Here is a 22,738-nt window from a genome sequence, read left to right on the forward strand (position 1 = left end):
CGTCAGAAGCCAGCAGCCCTGGGTCCTCTTTCAGAGGGCTGTGGGGGTCTCAGGAGGAGCATGCTGGGACGCAGCTCTGCCTTTGCTTGAGTTTTCTGTGTGCCTTAATGGAAAGAGCCATTCCATGTAGGCTTGAGGTCAGACAGACCTGAATTCAGAGTTCAGTTCAGCCACTTACCAGTTGTGGGATGCTGGACAAATTTTGGTGCTTCTCCAAGCTTTGGTTTGCTCTTCTGTAAAATGGGCCCATGGTCCATCATTAGGGGCATTAAATGAGATGACGCTAAGTACCCAGGACTGAGTGTCTCATAGTAAGTGCTCAAGATGGGAAGCAAACTAGTGCCTACCATGTGTCAGGCCTCTGCCGCGTCTGTATCTTGCTCCCCACAACCTCTCTACAAGACAGACCATGCGGGATCCCTGTTTTACACACGGGTAAGGTCCCTAGACCAGGTTGCACCTGGCCATTCTCCCACAGCCAGGACCAAGCCTAGAGGTGGTAGCATCCTGGGGTCAGTCCCTCACTGTGCTTCTCCACAGGTCCAGAACGTCCACGGAGCTTTCAACGCTCTCGGGGGAGCAGACAGACTCACCTCCAACCGTATGTACCCCATACCCACACTGGGAACAGCTTTCTGCCCCAAGATTCCCAGTGCAGCAGGAGGGAACGGGGCGGAGAAGGAGGGAACGTTTACCAAGCCCTCGCTGTAAGCCAAGCTGTTAATGCTTCATTCCCACAGCTAGCCTGTGAGGAAGTGGAACTATCCCCATCTCACAGAGAAGGGAAGAAAAGTGACTTGTCATGGCAGTCCTAGGCACATCATCACTGCTCCATGAATACCGGATGTTATCATTATTATTATCATTACTGCCACATAATTGTTGTCAGTTGAGATAATCACCCTAGATCCCACAGGGAGTGGGTGACAGAGCCAGAATTCATCCTGGCTCTAAGTGGCACCGTGAGAACAGGGCTGTGGGTGGCTCAGCCAGATCTGGCCACCTGGGCTGCCCCCCACCCCACCCCCTCCTCCTGCTTCAGCCCCTCCCACCCACGAATGGCCCCTCCCTGAGCCTCCTCCCCGCTGGGCTCCCTGGCACCTTGGCCCAGATTAAAGAGCGTGCCATGTCTTTACAGACCTGCAGAAGAGCACACATACCTACACACCTGTGCAGACGCACGTGGGGCCTTGCACAGAACGGGCCTGGGAGGTCTGTCTGCTCAAGCGGATCCACCCACTGGGTCCTGTAGGACAGGTTACCAAGACTTTTCTTATTTCCTCACCTGAGCTCACCTTTTCACCCATATGTCCTTAATCATTTCTTAAAATACATTCACAGGCAGACCTCGGAGACATTATGGGATCAGTTCCAGGCCACCTCAGTGAAGTGAATATTGCAATAAAACAAATCACATGAATTTTTTGGTTTCCCAGTACATAGGAAATTTGTTTACACTACACTGAAGTCTATTTAGTGTGCAGTAGCATTATGTCTTTAAAAACAATGTAAATACCTTAATTTAAAAATACTTTATTGCTAAAAAATGCTAACCATCATCTGACAACACAGGGTTACCACAAACCTTCAATTTGTAAAAAAAAAAGAAAAAACCACAGTGTCTTTGACGGGCAATAAAGTGAAGCAATGAAACGAGGTGTACCTGTACTCTCTACCAGCCTAAGCATGGAATGGAATTGGGATAATCCAAGCAAAAGAGAACTACCCTCCATGACCTGCCCCAACAAATCAAGCTTCTCATTCCTCCATGTCCCTGGGAATCCTTGCCTGTGAGCAGAAGTCATTTTTTCCAAGCAGCTTACCTTCTGATATTTGTACCTGGTGTTATATCATAACCACAATTCGTGTACAGTTTTTCCACTGGTAATGGAGGCACGGTTGCCCATCTAGCAGCTCTGCTGTGCTTTAAGGCACTGTCTTTTCATGGAAAACGTCTGTGGTTTCTACCTTTTCACCATTGCAGTAACGCCTCTGATATTTACAAGACTTGCTTTACATTTACCGTATTGCTTCCCAGCTGGGACCGTACCCACTCATGCTGCTCCCCACAGCATGTCAGTGTGTAACTGCGCCCCCTGGTTTTCACGCAGATGTCTGATTATACTGGAGGGAGACGATTCTTCGTATGGTGGGGTGTTCATCGTGGTTCTGCGTGCGGGCAGCGTGTTGTCCCAAGAGGCCTGTCCCCACCTGCTTGCAGTTAGCCTGGACCTCTCAGCTGCCTGATATTGGAAGAAGATCAAGCTAGGAAGGCCCCAGGGTGTGCAAGCTGATGGAGGGTGTGGGCAGAAAACCTTTCCTGCTCCCGGGCTACTGACGAAAGCCATCTCAGGCTGGCTTCAGTGGAAAGAGAGATGCATGAGATGCACCAGACAGCCGGGGTAGAGCGGGCTCTCATTTCCTCAGCTCTCAAGCCCAGTACCCACCCCCACCGCGTCCCCGCCGCTTTCCCCTCTGCTCCCAGGTCCCCCATGGGGGGCTGCTTCTTGTCATTCAGGTCTCAGCTCAAATGCCACCACCTCAGAGAGACCCTCCCTGACCACCTTTTGTACAGTAACCCCCATGCCTAGCAACACACCTGTTTTTCTTCCAGGCACAGACCACTCTGTTTGAAGATACTGGCAGTGACTCTATTGTACCAAAGGCCTTAAAATTGGTCATTGCCTTTGAGTCATCAATTCTACTTAGAGGAGAGTAAGCTAAGGAAACAAATAGAGAGTGTGCAAGGATTTAAGGAAATAATGGTCATTTAGGTCATTGTTTATAAGAGTGAAAATGAGCCGCAGCGTCAGTGTCTGGCCCCAGGGGCCTGGTCGAGCACACTGTGCATGGCCTTGCTGGGGGATGAGTGCAGTGACCGTGATGTGTCAGAACCTCACTGGTGTTCAGGCAACAAGCAGCTACTGAGCACCTGCTATGTGCCAGGCGCTGTGCAAGGGGATGTGGCGATGGATAAAACCAATGCCGTAGACCTTACGCTGTATCTTAGACCTGACACAGCGTCCGCGGTGTTCAGTTCTCAGGAGAAGGTTCAGTATGATCCAATTTTATATTTATGTTTAGGGAAATAGAAATATAAGTATAAATAGAAGTCTAGCAGTGTATACATGAGAATGCGAATCTCCGATTTTCTGTGGAGGGTGGCTTTGTGGGTGATATTTTTTTTTTTTCTTTACGATCATCTGTGTGTTTTACAAATTTGAACAAAACTATTACAGGTGTGATTTTCATAAGGCATTCACTGTCTCGTTCCTTCAGGTTTTTAACGCGGGGCCATGGGCGTTTGGAACTCCGTATTTCAAGTGTGGTCTTTGCGCTCCTGGCTTAAAATGCAGATTCTGAGCCCCACCCCAGACCCACTGAGCAGAACCCTTGGGGTGAGGCCCAGGTGTCTGCCTTTTAAATCCTGGGTGGCCCTAGTGCTCCTGACAATCTGAGCACCGGCGGGGTTGAGCAGAGAGGTGTTGGGGTCTTCATGGGCTTAGCCCTGAGGCTGCAGGACTTTCTCCAGGTTTTTAGAGGAGTCAGGTCTCAAGAGGGTTCAAGAAACACCGCCCTTTCCTTACCAAGACGCAGTGTTGGCAGGAAGAGGCTGTGAACACCATCTACATCCCCTACCCTTTCACAGAAGATGAGTCCAAGGACTCAGGACTGACTCAGCCAGGAGACCAGGATTAGAGCCCACAAGCCTGAATTTCTGTGTTGTTTTAGCTGCGTGGTCCCTGACCCGAGATTCTAGAAGGCGGCAATAGAGGGGTCTGTGAGCTTCTCCCAGCATCCCAGAAGGCCCAGGGGAATATCACCTTTCCCGGGATGCTATTTAGCAACTTTGGGCCAGCATTCTATCAGCCTAGTGTTTGATTCCGGTTACCTCATGCTTATCAGAAGCTGATTCATCTGTTCTTCTATTCATGCCTCTGTCCAGTCAGCCGTCCATCCATTCATTCATTCAATAAGCATTTGCCACTGTCCACTTTGTACCAGGCCTTGTGCAGGGTTCTAGGGACACAGAGATGAGTAAGGCTCAGTCCCTGCCCTCCGCAGTCTCCCCTATCCAGTGGGGAAGGGGTAAGAGTTACAGTGGAATATGACAGGACCAGGTGGAGGAAGAACTAATCTCCCATTAATTGAAAATGGGGAAAGAAATTAATCAGTCATCATAGATAGGTGCAGTTTTTCTGGTGGGTGGATTCTTTTTTAAAACTTGAACCCAGTTTTTTTCCAAAAGTAACAATATTCAAACAGGATGAGAGGGTGCACAGTAAAGTGTGACCTTTATCAAATCCTGCCTCCTATCCCGCCCCCCACCAGAGGCTAAAGCTGCTAATAGTTTCTTGGGCATCTTTTCAGCAAATTCTTCTCTACATTCTTCACGCATGTAGAGGAGTGAGTCTTCCCTGCCCCCAATACATGGAAACATGTTATTCACCCTGGTCCATAACTTAGTTCTTTTCACTCAGTGATACCCACTTGGAGAGTGGCCTCTTCCACACCCCCTCCTCAACAGCTGCCCTGTTGATGGACATTAGGGTTGTTACTAGAATTTAACATTATATACAGTGCAGGAGTAAAGATCCTGACCGATGGAGTCTTTCAATTCCTGGTGCCCAAAGGGAGAAATGAAGAGGGGTCGTTTGGTGGTGAAATTGTGCAGACTGAGTACCTCTCCACCCCCCGCAATGGCAAGCAGGTCTAGGGTTGAAACGAGCTGCCAGCCGGGCAGTACCCGTCCCCCTGCCTCATGCTGCTGTGTCCTTCCCACAGCCCTCGCCTCCCACGACTACATCTTGAAGATCGTGCCCACGGTTTACGAGGACAAGAGTGGCAAGCAACGGTACTCTTATCAGTACACGGTGGCCAACAAGGTACACGGGTGGCAGCTGCGTGCAATCGCGCCCTCTGCTGGCTGAGAGCCGAGGTGACAAGTGTCTGGGCGCGATCTCCTCTGATTCCCTTCAACAGGCCTTTCCTGGAGGGGTGATCTACCCTGGGTAAAGATGGGAGGCCAGTCTCAGAGTCAAGGGGACGAAATCGAACCGGGACATAGGGTGTGATCTGTTGGAGAAAGAGCAGGCAGGTGGCCTGTCCCAAAGGTCTAGGGCTTGCAGACATCTCCACTGCCCTGTATCTGGCCCTGGTCATTCAGGCACGGGACCCTGATTGGTTAGCACACAACAGATGCTCTGGCTCATGGGGCACAAGCTCGTTATCCAGAATCATGAGGCTCTGGAATTACACCAGATGGCTGTTGGTTAACAGGTACGTCCCAGGACCCCAATACTCAAATTCACGGAGAAGCAGGCAGGCCTTGGTGGGAAGCAAAGCACAGTCAGAGCCAGCAGAATGGGGTGACAGACAGTGGTTTCAAGCCAAGACAGCCTCAGTCTCCCCGGAGATGACCCTGCCATGGGACATGAATGCTTGAAGCCCATTGGTTGAGGCACCCCCAGTAGACCCCTTTACACCAGGACTCTCCTTCTTTTTCTGTTCCAGGACCGCCCAGACCCCTTAAGGTGATACATTGTTTGGCTCTAATGATAATAATAGTAAGAGTAGTAGCTATCATTTATGGATTACTTACAATGGGCTGCACATTATGCTAAGCTTTCTACCTCCACCATCTTTTTCAATCATCAAGACAGCTCTGACGTTGGGACTATTATTGTCCCCATTTTACAGATTTGGCCACTGAGGCACTGAGAGGTGGTCCTGGAGCTATAACATGGCTGAATGGGGATTAGAACCAGCTTCTCCTCCAGCTCCAAAACCTGGTCTCTTGATCACATCACCTATTCAGTCTGAACCAGGGGCCTCTGAGCCTGCCAGGCTGGGAGCTACTATCTCTTGGGTGACTTGGGGTCCCTCTACTCTGCTCCACCTGCACTGATGCTCTGGTGTAACTCTCCGAGGCAGAAGGGTCCTGTTTCTTGGAGGGCATCTCACTGGAACCCTCAAGTGCTGACAGCATCTGACAGATGGGAGAAGGTGGAAGCAGTGTGAACAGAAAGAGTGTGGGCTGTGGAGCAAACTTCCGTTTCAAACCTGGCTCGGTCACTCACTAGCTCTGTCACCTGGGACGAGTCACGTAACCGCTCTGTGCCTCAGTTTATTCATTTGTAAAACGGGGATGGTGCCCACCTCATAAAGTCGCTGTCAAATGAGGCAGTGTTTTTAAAACCACCAAACCCACAAAGAAGGCTTTGTCAAGTGGTACCTACTGCTGCTATTTTTTATTATTTTCCTCTGTCCCTCAGCTCTGGGCTGTGACCCAGACAGTCACCCTGCCCCATGAGCTCTCCCGGGAGAAAGCTGATCTTGTTTTGCCCAAGGCTCCTTCCCTTGAGGCTTTGGCAAAGGCCCAGCAGCCAGGACAGCTTGCTCAGCTCTCTCTGCGGCCTCAGCCCCGGCCTGCCCTGTGAGCGCGTGAGGCTGCGCCCGTCGGGGTTGGTGGCAATCCAACAGAGGAGGCAAGTTTCAGGGTTGTCCTTGGAGAAGCTGCAGAGCTTGGGCCTTAGCATTTGGGGTTGGGGCTAAAGTCTGGTCTCCAGTTGCTGAGGACAAATGAGACTAACCGAGAGGTTTTCAGCATCCTGAAGGGGATGCACTGTTAATTCAGCCCCTTGGCATCCTTGGAGTCCCGGCCGGTGCCTTCTGAGGAAGACTTGTGGTGGGGCTGTGCCCTCTGACTTTCCAGTTCTGTGTGTTCCCTCTTTGAAGAAGCTTACTCCCCACATCTCTCTCTCTCTCTCACACACACCCCCCTCAGGATGTCATGAGGACTGTCCCCTCCTTGCCAAGCTGTCCAGACACCCCTGGGGAGATTGGGCCATTCGTTCATGGTGCTGCAGTATTGCACATATTTTTACATGCCTCCTTCTCCAGATTGTGGGTCCCTCTGGGGATGGGGCAGGGCGTACTCCCCTCAGGGTCCCCAGCAACCAGCAAGGGGCCAGCACACAGGAGAGGTGCTCAGTGAACTATCACTGAATAAACAAATGGATTCTGCATGGCCCAGGAGTTGAAGGGAGAAATAGGCCTTTACTCAAACTGAGCCCACTCACGCTTGTCCTTTGACAGCTCTGCTCTCCTATTTTGATTGTGGTGCTGCTTCCAAGGTCATGCAGTCCATTTCCAAGCAGCCCAAAGGGTCCAAAATGCTCCCAGTGAATGGTGGCCATCCAGATGCTGATGGCAGAGCTACTGGGGGGAAGGGTGTGAGAGGAGGGTTCCGTGGAGCCTGGCTCTGCAGGGGGAGAGAGGCAGAAGAGCCCGTTCTTGTGGGTTTCCGGGGACCCTCTGCCACCACCCCCCCCATCCCCCATGCGACACGGTTTGAGCCTGAGTCTCACATCCCCATCCCCTGTTCGCTCTTCTTCCACCCCAGGAGTATGTCGCCTACAGCCACACTGGCCGCATCATCCCCGCCATCTGGTTCCGCTATGACCTAAGCCCCATCACGGTCAAGTACACGGAGAGACGGCAGCCTCTGTACAGGTTCATCACCACGGTGAGTGGGCGGGGTGCCTGCTATGAGCTCCTTCTCCTGGCACCCCAACTGGTTCTCCAAGAAGCAGGATGCAGCCCACAGGGCTAGGGGCTCAGCCTGTCCACACAAGGCTGGGACCTCTAGGATGTTTAGAAATGTCATCAGAAGCACATCAATATCGATGGCATTTCATCAAGAAAATCTTTTCCAGAGGGGAGTGCCACTCAATCACTTCCGTTCCTTAAGCAATTCCATCTTTATATGGCTCAGTTAGATGTTCCTGATTTTCTCCAGTTTTTTATTTTTATGGAAATTATTCTTAGCAGGGCTTATCCTTTCCTGTGTAAGTTTTACAGTGAAGATTTCACTCATTTTTTTCCATGTCTATTTTCTAACTCTAGCTGCTGATATTGTCAGGTTTTTTTCTTTCTTTCCTTCCTGTCTGTTCTCTTTTTTCTTTTTTGCCATTGTCTCCACCAAGTCCAATCTTCTGTGAGGCAGCTTCAAGCTGATGTCAGTTTTCTTTGATGCTGACTATTTCTATCAAGTACTATCCTGGCTTCCCGTTGAAAATGTCCTTGGGGTCAGAACAGCCAGGTCACAGTGCCCTGCTCCAACCAAGAGGCCTGGAGAAATTCGGTAAGCCAGAGTCAGCAAAGGTGGAAGAGATGAGGTGATTTTCCCTCCCTCTTAGATTTAGAAACTGCTTTTCTATCTCTTCATACTTTTAATAATGATTCAGAATTAGGTGTCCAGTCTTGGCTCTTTCATTTCCTGCTCTGACTAGGTCTGTATTAGGACTCTGTTACAGAAGAGACAGGACCCCACATCAAGCTGGCTTGAAGGATATGTGGGCTTCAGGTATGGCTAGATCCAGGTACAAATGTCTGGAATAGGCCTCTCTTCATCCTGCTCTCCTCTGTACTGGCTTCATTTTCACATAAAATTTACCAGTAGAAAGTACCTCTTTCTCAGTAATCCTACCTCAAGTTTTGGATAGAATGGCACTGTCATTGGCCTGGCTCAGGTCCCATGCTATCCTTGTGGCCTGGAGAATGAATGGTGTGCTCCAGTTGGCCAGCCCCACCCAGACTGCAAGGACAAAGATTACGAGGGGGTGGGGTTCCCCAAGAGAAAAATCAGAAGCCAGTTACCAGAAGAGGAAAGACTGGATGCTAGACGGCCAAAAGGCCAGATGTCCACTACAAGGTCTCCATCTTATAATTGATGAAATAGGAATAACAGTCCCCACTTTTCCTACCTCCCAGGGCCTCGTGGGACTCAAAGCAGATTACGAAAGGGAAGCTCTGAAATTATAGAAAGCCATGTGGATACAAAGGGTGTCAAAATTTGGTGCTTATATGAGCCTCAAAATGGCCTTTTACTGTTCTCTGACTCCATAAAAATTTGAAACTTCTGATCGACCAAGGGCACCTAACATAAAGCTAAAACACCAGACACAGATTGGGAGAAGATATTTGCCACACATATAAGGAAGAAGTATGCTTCAGAATTTATACATTAAAAAAAAAAAAAATTTCTACAAATCAGTAAGAAAAAGTGACCAAAAAGAAAATAGATAAGGACTTGACCATTGACAGAAGAGACCACACTGGCAGTGGAAAGACGCCCAAGTTTACTAGAAATTGGAGGAATGAGATTCAAAACAACCCAATTCAATCCTATCAGACTGGCAGAAATTAAAGACCTGCCACTGTAAAGATTGGGAGGATGCAAAGCAAGGGGACCTGTGTATACTATCTGGTGTAAATGGGGTCAGCCACTTTGGAGGGATACATACTAACCCTTTGGCTCCAAATCAGGGAATCTGTGAGCAAGTGATTCTACCCAAGGCCCCACAGGGTAGCACACTAAGTGGGTCTTGGCGCTGATTCTCAGCCAGTACTCTTACTGCATACCCAAAATTGGACAGAAGCGAAGACACAAGGTGGCATCTCTGTGTGGGCGTGGTCTGCATCTCAGAGGCCCTGGGGTCTGCGGCCTTGATGGTGGCAGAGAAACCCCTGTACCCACACCTCACTATAGGGTCGGGAAGGATCTTCATGGCCCCCTTCCTGTTTCCCCTGCATTCCAGACAGCTGAGGCTCTGAGTGTTGAGATCCCTTGGCAGGTGGCTGAGAAATGAAGCGACTTCATTTATTTGCTAAATGTTTGCTAAACTTTACCATGCGCCAAGCCCTGTGCTTTGCAGCAGGGATAGCAAGTTAGATGCAATCCCTGCTCTTAAGCTGCTCCGCAGCTGGTGGGGGAGATGGGCGAGCACACAGAACTGCAGTCCCATCCAGCAGGGGCTCCGATGGAGCTGTGTACCAGGTACTCCAGTGGCAGACTCCCTTCTGTTTGGAAGGTTCAGAGAAGGAAACCCCAAGATGGGTCTTGAAGGGTGAGGAGACGTTTTTTAGACTGGTGAGTGAGGGAGAGAGGGTCTTAGCAAAGGGAATAGTACATGCCAGGGTGCCCAACATAGCGTGTCTTGTGAAGGCCATGTGGCTTCTTTCAATGGGGAAGGAATTCTGAGAGCTGGAGGTCCCAAAAATCCCAGGGGAAGAGCCCGTCCTGCATCACCCAGAGGCCTTCTCCTCCTCCCTTTGGCCACCAGCCCCTCCTCCACCCCAGCCCTGCCCACCTCCACCTGAGTGGGGGCCGTGCTGCGGGGAAACTCCTGACATCATTAGCCTGGTGGTTTTTCTGAAGGCCCCGTGCTGCCATTTTGGTTGCCACGACAACCGTGGGGTCAGCCCAGAGTGAGCCAGCCGGCTGTCCCTGGCAGATGGCGTCATTGTGGAGCTTCAGAGGCCTCTGTCGCAGGGCGGCAGATGTGGGGATGACGCTTGCACGCAGACACACAAGCACAAAGACCCCCGGGAGCCCTCGCCGGGCCGGGTGGAGGTGGGATGGAAGTGGAGGCACCTGCTGTGACTTCTCTTTCTCTCTTTACGAAATCAAACACTTGTGTGCATTGGGGGCCTCTGCAAATAGCTCCTCAGAGGGGCTGCTGAAGAGGGGGCTTAGGCCAGGATGTTGTCATGTGGCGGCCGCAGGGCTGCGGCGGCAGCTGTGGGTGGGCTGGAATGAGGGGTGGGTGCAGCCAGGGGCGGGGGAGTGGGTGTGGAGGGGAGAGGCATTCTAAGTAACAAGTACCTGGCTTAGTCAGGGTTGCCCCTTCCAGGCTCTTATGGTCTGGAAAGGACCTTTTTTTAATGCCCTGCCTGAACAGAGGGGACGCCCTCCTCCTGGAAGCCTCCAGCAGGCTGCCCGGGCTCCTCTCTCTGGACACCCAGCGCACCTTGCTCAGACCTCCACTTTGTGCTGTTCCAGAAAATTCCACCACTGAGAGAATAAAACAGATGGTGTTTAACAACATGAAAGGGATCCCTTTCAAAGTGCCCCCTCCCACACATGCACATTTGTCCCCTACCCCTGCCACTTGCTGAAGCCCCTTTTTGGAGATGGCCTTCAAGTGGGTGGTGGTGACAGATCGGGTGGCTTTGGAGGTGTCACATCACTTTCCTTGTGTGTGTTTTATTCTATTTGTGGGGAGCAACCAGAAGTCACCAAGTACCAAACTGGGTCAGTATGGCCATGACAGTTTTTGTCCACAAAAAAGTAGTAGCTGGTGATGATGACATGCCCCCGCTGGATAACAGGGATAGCTGAGTTAGACATCATCCCTGCCCTCGAGGTGCTCCTTGCCAGTGAAATAATCCCCCAAAGTTTAGATTGCATCTCATAGTTGCCAGGCCTGGTTATGATGAGTTCCAGGCCTGACTCCCCTCTGTGTCCCTAGCATCCGGCACAGGACTTGGCCTGGATGTAGGTGCTTAGAAATATACAAGGGATAGCTGCTTAAAGAAGTGATCATAGAGCTGCGCTTATTAAGCATCTACTAGGTGCCAGGTAATTTTACAGTCCTCTCCTTTAACCCTCCCAGGAACCCTCCAAGGTAGATGATATCATTCCTGTTTTAGATATGAATTAACTGAGGCCCAGAGAGGTAAAGAAGCTCTTCCAAGATCTCACAGCCAATAAAGTCAAGGCTGAGACTTGACCCCCAGACTTGCCTTTGCCATATCCTCCCATCACCAGCTTGAGAGCCTTCATTTTCCAAAACAAAGGCTCTCAAGGATGTTCCAACAACAGAGCCCCCAGAAGCCATGGAGCCCTTGATAGGACACCAGGATCATTTGATACAATGACTTCTGTCCTGGGAATCAAGAAGAAATATTATAGCAGGAAACAAGGCAATATTATGAGCACGTGTGATAAAATCACAGTCACGCCCATGCAAACCATAAAAAAAGCAAACTGTCCATCTAAGACTGGTTGGCTGGTGGTGCGCAGGTTTTCCTGCCCTTATCTGATTACCTTTCACTCATCTGTTTGGGACACCTGCAAAGATTTTCCATTGACAAAAGGCAGCAGGTATGTGGAGTGGGGGGCACATAGGATGGTTAAAAACAAAAACAAAAACAAAAAACTGAGAGGAGACAAACTTAAAACTGAGAAGGTTTTACGTCTGAGACTGTGTGAGTTGGGAAAAGACCAGCTTGGTAGCTGGACTGATACAACAGCCGCTTCAGACCCTCCATTCTCTCCTACTTGGGGTTTCCTCAGTGTGTCTCTCTTCCCAGGACTGAGAGCTCCAGGAAGGAGGGCTGGCTCTCAGTCACCTGTGCTCTCCAGACCTGGCATAGCCCGGGCAGGTGATAAGTGGGTGCGAAACAGTGAGCAGACACATGGAGGGTGTACTCCTTGGTCCAGTCCCCACAAGACAATTTCTATTATTATCTGAGGAGCAGAACAGAACCCAAATTAGCAGCCCTGTTATTCAGGCCTGGAAATGTGTATGTGAAAAAAAAACTTCCGTTCTGGTCCTTCCGGACGTTTGAGCAAAGCTAGTTCTTTCAGTAGGTTGTGTACCAGGGACTGATTGTTCCAGCTGAGTTTGAACACCGATATCACAGTTGGAACAGGAACTCCTGGTACTTGGCTTTTCTAGGGCAGGTTCCGAGACGAATAAGGAATATTAGAAAGGCATGGGCTCCATTTTATAAACTACACTTATTTTTACAGCCACACAGCATCTTACTTCATAAACTTCCCTGAGGGAGACCCCTTACCTTTAGGACATTTGATATGTAAGACTTAACAGAGCCGAGAAAACAAAGTATTAAGAAGCCCTCCAGGCATGCAGATGGGAACTGAGGTGAGCCTTCAGGTGGGGGAGAAGCAGGGGGGAGGAACAGGAAAAAGCAGGCCCTTTGCAGCCTCCCAGACCTGGATGCTCATCACCCTTGCCTACTTGGTAGCTGTGTGACCTTCGACAAGTGGGTCCCTCTCTGAGCCTGTTTTCCTCACCTGCGAAATGGAGCGCACCCCATTTGCCCTGCTACTTGCAAAGAACGAATGAGGAGGCAGAAGAAAGTGCCATCTCAGGCCTGGCACATAGTAGGTGCTGCACTGAGGTGGTTTTTTCAGAGGGGGCGATGGGTATTTTGCAGCTGCAGCCACTGTAAAAATGGCAGGGAAAAGCCTCCACTCTCCCCCCCTCCCAGGCTCCTGGATTAAAGGGTGCAAGTGGGCAGTCTGGCAGGCGTGACACCACTGACTGGAGACCACCACACCTTCTCCTCCCCACCTCCCCACCTCTCCCAGGCCCAGTCATCAGCTTCTCTTCCATGACAGCTTCCACCTCTGCCCAGCCACAGCCCTGGTGTTCTCATCTGAGGCTCCAGCCCGTCTGCCACCACCAGCATCTGATGGGACTCCGATTCATTATTTATTTCCTCACGCCGTGCCTTTTGCACAAGCTTTTCAAGCAAGGCTGACTGGACAAGGAAAGTGAGCGAGCAGTGCCCGGGCACTTAACGGTGGTACATCAGGCAGCTAGACAGGGCCTCATAGTGGACCCCATTTCACAGATGAGAGAAACTGAGGCTCTGAGAGGTCAACTGGTTTTCCCGGCCAGGGTTGCAGAGCTGGTATCCGCCCCCAGGAATGTCTACTCCAGAGCCTGGTGGAACACAGAGGGATTCAGCCCTGCAGCTGGTGTGGTTGGAACTTGTCCTCTCCATATTATAAGGAATCAAGAGCCGTGATTAAAATGTCCGGGGAACACACACACACCTTCCTTTCAAGGTAGACGAGCTGACTTCATTCTCCCCACAGTGGAAGGTCGGGAAGCTGGGGGAGCCGCGGGGAGGAAGCCTCGCCGTAAGAACAGAGGGGCATTATTGATGACCTCTGATGAAAGCAAAGTAATGTGCTTCGCCCCGACTCACTGGGGCCCGCATATCAAATGGTCCTTGTCTTCATTTCTGGAGCTGGGGCTGCTGACCAGAGTAGGGTTGCAGGTCCCGGCTGTGGTGGCCCCTCCTGGCTCAGCGGCCCTGCTCTCCCGTCCTCCACCCTCTCCGCCGGAAGTTGTCCCCCTGCCTCAAAACTGAGAGATGCAAGAACGTAGCAGCAGCGAGGGACCAAGGGAACAGGCATTCAAGGGTGTATGTGTAACACGGGCAATCCCAGGGCAGTCCTGAGGGGTGAGGATTAGCCTTCCCGTTTGTAAAAGTTAGGAAACTGAGGCTCAGGGAGCCATGGAAGTGGGCCCAACATCCTGAGTCTCCTCCACACCTCCAGCTGCTGGGCTGACACCCCTTGTGTGAGTCACCTTTGCCCCCCGCCTGGGGCATGGAATTCTTCTACTCCTTTTCTAAGACGTTCGTTCATTCATTCACTCCCTCACTCCCTCACCTACTCTTTTATCGGTTCTTTCCCACTCACTCACGCACACACACACTCCTTTACTCAATGAACATGTCCTGAGCCTGCTATGGGTCGGGCTCTTCTGCTTTCTTCTCTCCCTGGGGCAGTCGGGAAAGCGAGCTTTAAGCAGTAGGGTTGGGGTAGGGGACTGGGGGTGAGGGGTCGCTCCCTGCCTGGCCGAAGACTGGAAACAACCTCTGGCCTGAGGTGCTTTGCCCCCATGGACGTTCTTCATGACAAACCCACCTGTCTGGCACTCAGCTACTCCCTCTGTAGAATGGGCCCTCGGAGGGCTTGGGACCTGAGCAGCTGTAAAGAATCTGCCTGTGATGCCTGGGACACTCTTGCCATCCTGTCCTTCCATGAATGGCTTGTCCTCTGCTTAAAGAGCCAGGTAGAGAATGGAAATTGAGACCCAGAGGCCTGCTTTGGGGAATAAGTGATATTTTACCCATTGTTCTTCTTAGAGTGGGTCTCAGAGAGGTTTAGAAAATCTCAGATCTTAGCAAGAAGGTTGGAGCCTTCCAGTCACCTGGAAGATGAGATTAGGTACCATTTACTGAGCACCTACTAAGTGCTAGGCACTCCAGAGGCATTGCCTGCAGTATGACAGTTGGCAAAGTAGGGACAGTTTCCCCATTTTGCAGATCAAATAACTGAGGCCCAGGAAGCCTCTCCCAAGTCCAGAGTTAGAAAGCGACAGCTACGACTTGGCTTCTGAATTCCAAGCTCTTTCTGCTGCCACAGCCTGGAAGGCCACTGTGGGCTCCCCAGTCCTCACACCCCACCTTGGCCGTGTACCCTGAAGAGGTTCACGCCTCCCGGCCTCTGCATACCATGGAGGCCCGGTTCTCCTAGCTCTTCTGCATGCAGAGCAGCACTCAAGGGAACTAAGTGTCGTGGGCATGATTTGCTTCGTTTTCCTTTTTATTCATTTATATTCATCTTGGGCCCTATCCTCCCAGGCCAGGGAGATGCTAAGTCACCGTCCTCCCTTCCACCAGGCCTTTCTTTATCTCTTCTCAAGATCCCTATCAGCCTCCTAACATCTGTGGTTGGTCATTTCCCCCCGCCCCCCCCCATCAGCCAAATAATGGTGAAGCCTGTGATCTTGCCACCACCAAGGTAGAGCCTGAGTCCAAAGACAGAGACATACCCTCTGGTGCAACCTCGTGGCTACATTTATTTCCCTGCGTTTCAGAATGTAGAAACCGTGACCTTCTCGGGATAAGGGATGGCCACTACTGACCACCTTCTGGGATGAGTCCAGATGTGGCAGCCTCCTGGTGCTGGGGGTTTCTGTGGCTACCATCTGGCAAAATCCAGGGCACGCCACAGCCTGGGAGCACCCCAGGACCCTCTCCTCATGACCCCTGCTTCACCTCACACCAGTCACCACCTGTGGATGTGAGCAGGTCAGGCAGGCCAAAGGCAAAATAATGAAAGCAGGGGGCCGTGGCAGCATCAGGTGGGCTGCTAGATTTCTCTCAGCTTTTGAGGAGTCCCCCGCTGCCCCACTGAATATGCCAGAATTCCTCCTCCTCCATTGACCGGTGACCAGCACCTTGAATAGACATAGAATAATGGGGGACATGCAGCTGCACTGGGTGATGTCAGTAGACACACACAGTAGCTTCCTGAAAAGCCCCTTAGCCTTAGGCACCCTGTAAGTAACTCAGACAGGGTCAGCTGCCTGGCGGCTTGCATGCTCCCAGGGCCTCAGTTTCCCCACAGCTCTGTGTTTTCTCATGTACCTTAATGAATGTGTTGTGTCTCCTGTTCCAGGCCTGCCCGGTGAACGGAGGCTTCAGTTTGGGTGCCAGGTGTATGTGAATCATAGGCACACGCAGGTTCCAAAGCGTGTAGATGAATATAGATATGTGTGTGTGGTTATTTTTTATTTTTTTATTATTTGCTCCATTGCACTTAAGTCACATTTTCCTATCCTCTGATCCAAGCTCTAAAAGCATTTTGCGGTATAAAATCGCCCATCATCTGATCCACTCTACCAAAATAACCCGGCTCCCCTGCCGTCATCTTCCTTGAAAAGTGGCCCTGCGTCATGCTCTGAGGCTGGCGGGGAGAGGCCTTGCCCACTGAAAACACTTCATAATAATCCCCCCAGTGCCCCCCATCCTCCTCTCTCCCTGGGGGTTGCTCCGGTTCCTTGGGCTGTTATTACTGGAATGCCAGCTGCTCTACTTACAGCCTATCTGTACAGACCTGCTCTGTCTGTCTGGGGCCTCACAGGCCTCCGCTTAGCTCATCTCTTGGAAATATAATTTTAAAAATAAACGCCGGTTCGATTCACACTTCCCTCTTGCCTCTGCTGTGTCTCCTGGCCTGTTCCACTTGGCACCAGAGGACCCAGTATGGCACTGCTGTCTCCCAGAGTCCTCCGATGGGACCTCCAGGGCGGCCTCAGGGGCCCTCCGGGGCTGCCCAGATTGGCTTCTTCTGAGACCTGTGGTCATTTAAGTGCCCCTTAAATGTGGCAAGGGAGAAGGAGTGAGAGCTCTGGGGGCAGACAGACTTGGCTCTGCCCCACACTTGCTGTGTGACCTTGGACAAACTACTTCCCTCTCTGGGCCCATGGGTACATGAGAGAAGAGGTGCCTTCCTCTGGTGGGTGGTATTGGTTTTTATGAACGACATAAAGTGTGTCTTTAGGGGAAAAGTACATTTAAAGTTTCCTTGCAAACCTTTTATGCACTTTAGTTCTTTGATGGTACCAGAAAGCAACTCATAGGTAGGCCAGAAAATTTTGAGGAAAGCATAGCATTATGTTGACGCATCGCAAGTGGAGTGCTGACAACTTCAAAACAAAGTAAATAATTCGTTAGGTGGGCTGTTTCATGCCTGGGAAGCAGCAAAGGGCCGTGTTGAGAGTTTTGAACTCCAGTTCAGCCACTAATTACCGTGGCGTTGGACGAGTGACTGAGTGTCCCTGTGCCTCAGTTTCCCTGGATGTAATATAGTTATAAGAATAGTACCTCCCTCCTAGGGTTGGCCTGGGGATTCAGTGAGGTGGGAGGCATGAGCATTTCAAAGTGTGCCTGGCACAGAAAGGTGTGCTGTGTAAGTGCTGTCTCTTTTGTTGTAGTTCTTATTTTATTACGTGACAGGAAGTGAAGTACAGGCATGCAGGTGACATTCATGACCATCCCCGTACGACAGCAGTTCTTAATCGGGCAGTTTTGACCTCCAGGGGACATCTGACAGTGTTTGGAGACAATGTGACATTTTGGTTGTCACAGCAGGGAAGAGAAGGTAGTACTGGCATCTCATGGGTGGGGGCCCAGGATGCTGCTCACCGTTCTTCAAAGTACAGGACAGTCCGGACAACAAAGAATTATCTGGTCCCAAAAGTAAATAGTGCTGTAAGAAACTGTGCCCCGATACAAGATTTCTGGTAGCAACATAGGCCCCTCTCTCCTCTGTAGCACTTGCCTTGCTTGTAATTTTGCATTTATCGGTAAGATGATTTGATTACTACCCGTCCCACTGATACAATACAAGCTTCTGAGGGTGAGAGGAGATTGGTTTCTCACTCCGGCCCATCCAGGCCAGTGCTGCCTATTCAGCCCACCCCAGATGTTACTCAGTCACTGGCAGCACGGTTCAAGTCCCCAGTTTTGCCACTTCTTGACTGTATGACCTTGGGCCAGTGGCCCTGCCTTTCTAAACTTCCGTTCCTTCATCTGCAAATGGGATTGTAAATATCTGATAAATTTAGAGTAGAAGTTAAGACCACAGGCTCCAGAATCAAAGACATGCCCAAGTTCAAGTCACAGCTCTGCTACTTATTATGTGAACGTAGTTACCTATTTAAGCCTCAGTTTCCTCACCTCTGAAATGGGTCTAATAATCCCCCTCCTTTCAGAAGGTTAATATGGGAATGAAAGGAGCTGATAATGGTTACTTTTATTACTATTTCATTCATCAACCAACAAGTGGAGTTTTTGAGCCCTGAGTATGTTCCAGCCCCCGTTGGTTACCACGTGGTGGGCCTAATGGGGCAGTGTCTGCACTTGCTGAGCTCATCATCTCGTGATTTGAGAGGGGTCTGGCCTGGTGCTTCCTCCAGTGCTGACCTCTGACCTCCCCTCACCCCTTTCAGATCTGTGCCATCATCGGCGGGACCTTCACTGTTGCCGGCATTCTGGACTCGTGTATCTTCACAGCCTCGGAGGCCTGGAAGAAGATCCAGCTGGGCAAGATGCATTGACGACCCGCCTGGCCCGATGGCCGAGGACCCAGGGAGACCGCCAGCCCTGTCTCCAGCGCCCCGTCTCCTCCTGCCTTCTATCTGGCCCAGGATCTGGCTGTGTCCCAAAGTGGGGGTGAGGGGAGGGAGGGGGTGGCTCACGGGTTCGCAGCTACCTCTTTTCCCCATGTTTAACTGTAGATGAATTACACTGCCTGAAGTCTGGGTGCCCCCTTCTTTCCCTGAGGAGCCCCAAGACCAGAGTCAGGCAGGGAAGGTTCGGGGATGCTGGAGACCACTCCTGGGAAAACTGCAGTCCTTTCCCTGTTGGGCGAGCAGCTCAGAATCCATCTTGACCAGCTCTCAGCCAGGCTTTGACAATCTCTCAGCTCCCCACCGTTTGGTCCCACTAATCACTTGGTTTCTCCCCTGGGCAGCCAGCCTGCAGACCTGGGCTCTGGGCTTTGGACCAGGCTGCCCAAAGGTACCTCCCACCTGGTGCCTTCAACAAAGAATGGTACTTCCCAGGCAAGCCCCTGACACGTGGCCCTGTAGATGGAGCCCTTGCTTCTCCATCCCTTCCTGCCCGACCTAGAGCCCAGGCCTCAAGGCCCTCACCCCCACCCCTTTCTTTTCTTCCCCAGAAGCAGATGCCCAGTTGTTGGGCAGCAGCTGTGTAGACTCAAATCTGCCCACTGGTCCCTGGGTGCGTGGCGAGTTCCCCTTCCTCTCTCTCTTCATCGTTCCTCTGAACCCCCTGCCAATGTGCCTCAGCCCCCGTGCTGTGTGGCCACAGCATGGCTTGGTGGAGGGGCTGGCTGTGACTGGGAAGTCATCCTTGGAGAGCCAGACAATGGTTTGTGCACTTATGTCCAGATGGGAAGCATCCTTTTCCACGACCCTGAAATAATCATGTCTCAGCCTCTCCCAGGCGGCTTGCTGTCGGTCCCAAGGCCTTAGGTGGGGGAAGCAAAGCAGACCAGCCCTTCTCCCATCTTACCATGTCCACCCTCGGGGCTCCCAAGGGTGCATAGCGCTTGGACCTCTCTGCAACCCAGTTGTGGCCCACTTGCCCCACCAAGCTCCCCACTGGCTGGCCACACACTAACTCGGTCCTGTTCCTGGGGCGGCTCCACTGTTTCCTCACTTGCTCTTGGGTGGGTCCCTACCCCACTGCTTCCCCCCATCCTTCCCCCTTAGTCCTGAAAGGGAGAGGCAATGGTCCAGGCATGAATTACACCCAGGGAATTTTAGGTATGCCCCCCCCCCCCCCCCCCCGCTCCCAGGGAGAGAGTCGCCCACCTGTTTTCCATTTGTATCAAGATTGTTTGCATACTTTTGTAATTAAGGGGAGTGTAATTAAGGGGAGTGGAAGGCGTTTTTAAATTATCTCTGTGGATGGTTCAAGTCTCTGCCGTTTGTAATTTTTGACTCTAGATTCCAATTAGAAAAGCTTCCCCTTTTGCATATGAGTTGACGAATGTGAGTGTAAACTGCATTTGGTTATTTCTGGTATCTGTGGCCACTCAGATGGATTTTTTTTTTTTTTTTTTGCATTCTCTTCCCCAGTTATAGAAAGGAGCCCCTTGGGTGTGTGAATACGTGTGCCTGTAGAGGGTGGGCAGGGCAGGGTGGGGAAATGTGTGGCATGCAAGTGAATTGAAATCCCACGTCTATGCATTTAAAAAAAAACCAACTCTTGAGGACATAGGGGATGTCAGTTTCCTATGGAAGAGACACCTCTGACCCATTATTCTTATAAACAAAATCTCAAGGGAAAAAAATGTTTTAGTTCTTTCTCCACTCATTGGGTTCAAATAGATTAAAAGGCTGATTTTCAGAAATATTGCTGTGTGTTGCTTTCGACTTGATTGTGGCTGGGTAGCCGGGAGGCTGGGATCACAGAACAGAATTTCATTCTAGAGAAGAGAAACTGGGAAATGTGGAGAAGATCTGTGAGCATGATCAGAAAGTCAGGACCCCTTGGATTCAGTCCTTCCTTTATTGAATCCCTACAGAATGTCCCCTGATCTGCTACTTGCTTTTTTCTTTTCAATTTAATTTATTTTATTGAAGTATAGTTGATTTACAACCTTGTGTTAACTTGATCTGCTCGCTTTCCAGTAGTGTAGCCTCAGGCCAGGTCCTTAACCTCATGGTGCTGTTGCAGAAGTTACATCTATAATGGGTGCCAATAAGTTATACTGGATCAGAACAAGCTCATGTATGCAGGAAAGTGGTACATAGTAAATTTTCAAAAATGGTAGTTGTTCCGTATAGGTATTCCCAAATACAATAAGGGAGATCCACCATCAGCTGTGAGAAAGGGACTTCCATGGACATTTGCCCTCCTGCTGCCCAGTCCTTCAAGGCCTTCACTGGAACAGCACGGACGTGGATAAACACGTCAGAGATGAATGTGAGAGCAATCCAGTCTGCGAGAAACTCTTCACTGACCCTCCCCATTCTCTCTTTAACATTCTGTGCGACACTTGAATTACTGTGACACTCAAAGCTAGTGATCGAGAGCATATGCCCACCAGTAGTCAATGAGGTGTGCTCCCAAACCTGTTTGTACCAGCTGTGCTTTATGCTGTAGTGATGTGACGTGACTTAACCAATGAAATATGACTGAAAAATGGAAGAGCCTAGTAAAACTAAGTTGAATACTTTGGAGAGACCTGATAAAGGTGAGTTGCCACCCCCTCCTCAAAATGCTACCGAATTCCCTGGCAGTCCAGTGGTTAGGACTCTGTGCTTCCACTGCAGGGGGTACTCAGCCCCTACTCCCCCCCCAAAAAAAACCCCACGAATTCAATGTGAATAAGGCAACTGAAAATAGTTGGGGTGGGGGAGTCCTTGAGGATTCTGCATTCACATTGAAAGTAAGTTCTCACTCCACGTTAAAGAAAACGAAACCTGGAGCCCTGCGGTTGGTTTATGTAAGGACATAGTTTACATAAGGAAAATGAAGAACTCCAGCAGAGGTTTCTCAATGAAAAGCCTTGCTCAGGGTCAAAAGATGGGCTAATGTGGGGTTTTTTGGGGGGTTTTTTTTCTTTTTCTTTTTTAAAATATTTATTTATTTATTTGGCTGCACCAGTCTTCATTGCGGCACGAGGGATCTTTGTTGCTGCATGTGGAATCTTTAGTTGTGGCATGCGGGATCTTTAGTTGCAGCATGCGGGCTCTAGTTCCCTGACCAGGGATAGAACCTGGGCCCCCTGCATTGGTGTTACCAAGTCCAAGCTCGCTCTGCTCGCTGCACGACAGGCCAATAAATAGACAACGTGTTGAGGCAAGGAATACAACTTTATTCAGAAAGCCAGCAGACCGAGAAGATGGTGGACTAGAGTCCCCCCAAAAACCGTTTTATTGGGGTCTGGATGCCAGTTTCTTTTATAGAATCAGAGAGGGAAGTAAAGTAAAAAGGCAGCATAGAGAGGGAGAGGCGAGGAGGAAGTAAAGTAAAAAGGGCCATCAGTCTTGCAAAACATCTCCTGGAGTGGCCAACCTCCGGGAGGGGATGCGTTAATTTCTTGCAGCCATTCACAGGTGGGTAGGGTTCCCTGAGGCAGGCCATTATGTATGATTATAATAAAAGCAACGAAAAGCAAAGGCTAAAGTCAAAGAAACAGATCCAACATGGAGTCAAAATTGGCTCTTCCCTGTTACACTGGGAGCGCAGTCTTGACCGCTGGACCACCAGGGAAGTCCCGGGCCAACGTGTTTTAAGTTGATGTAAAACCTTTAAGGTATATGTGTGTCATTTTTATGATTTCTCCCTTGAACCAGTTCTTTCAGTTACCTAACCAAGTGCAGACTATAGTGTTTTCGTGCAAGGGGATTTCTCAATCAGGGCTTATGGTGCAAACCCAGAGAGGTGTAGGTGACGGGTTGGGGGCTGTGGTGGTTCAGGCTGAAAAGGCTTCTCCTGGGGAGGTGTTACAGCTGCAGAAGAGGTGAAGTCATAGAGGTGCTTCGGTGAGGAGCGACCCTCACATGCTGAGCTCACACTGCTTGGGGTCGAGGTGGGGCTGTGAACCTCGGGAAGAAGTGGGGTGTGGCAGTGCGGCTCATGAGTGGCAGCTGTATAGTTTTTATAACTAAAAGTCACAGATTTTATTTTGGTTCTTGCCCGAAACAAAGGTACACATTTTCTCAATGTGCCAGGGCACTGGAGGTCCTAATCCCTTTTTAAGAAGCTGGTTCCTTAGCTGCTCCAGCAGATAGATGTCGCG

The 22,738-nt window shown here is 50.6% G+C and overlaps 1 protein-coding gene across 1 annotated transcript in view; it reads left to right on the forward strand.

Moving 5' to 3' along the window:
• ERGIC1 (endoplasmic reticulum-golgi intermediate compartment 1) overlaps window positions 1–20,343 on the forward strand; it is a 110,110-nt gene extending 89,767 nt beyond the window's left edge. Inside the window, exons 7-10 of the mRNA XM_061189937.1 lie at window positions 541–601; window positions 4,786–4,886; window positions 7,406–7,528; window positions 18,411–20,343. Of these exons, the coding sequence (XP_061045920.1) occupies window positions 541–601; window positions 4,786–4,886; window positions 7,406–7,528; window positions 18,411–18,518 (393 nt within the window). The 3' untranslated portion in view covers window positions 18,519–20,343. The remainder of the gene's footprint in view (window positions 1–540; window positions 602–4,785; window positions 4,887–7,405; window positions 7,529–18,410) is intronic.
• The last annotated feature ends 2,395 nt before the right edge of the window (window positions 20,344–22,738 follow it).

This window comes from Eubalaena glacialis, chromosome 4 (assembly GCF_028564815.1).
Source record: "Eubalaena glacialis isolate mEubGla1 chromosome 4, mEubGla1.1.hap2.+ XY, whole genome shotgun sequence".
NCBI lineage: Eukaryota > Metazoa > Chordata > Mammalia > Artiodactyla > Balaenidae > Eubalaena > Eubalaena glacialis.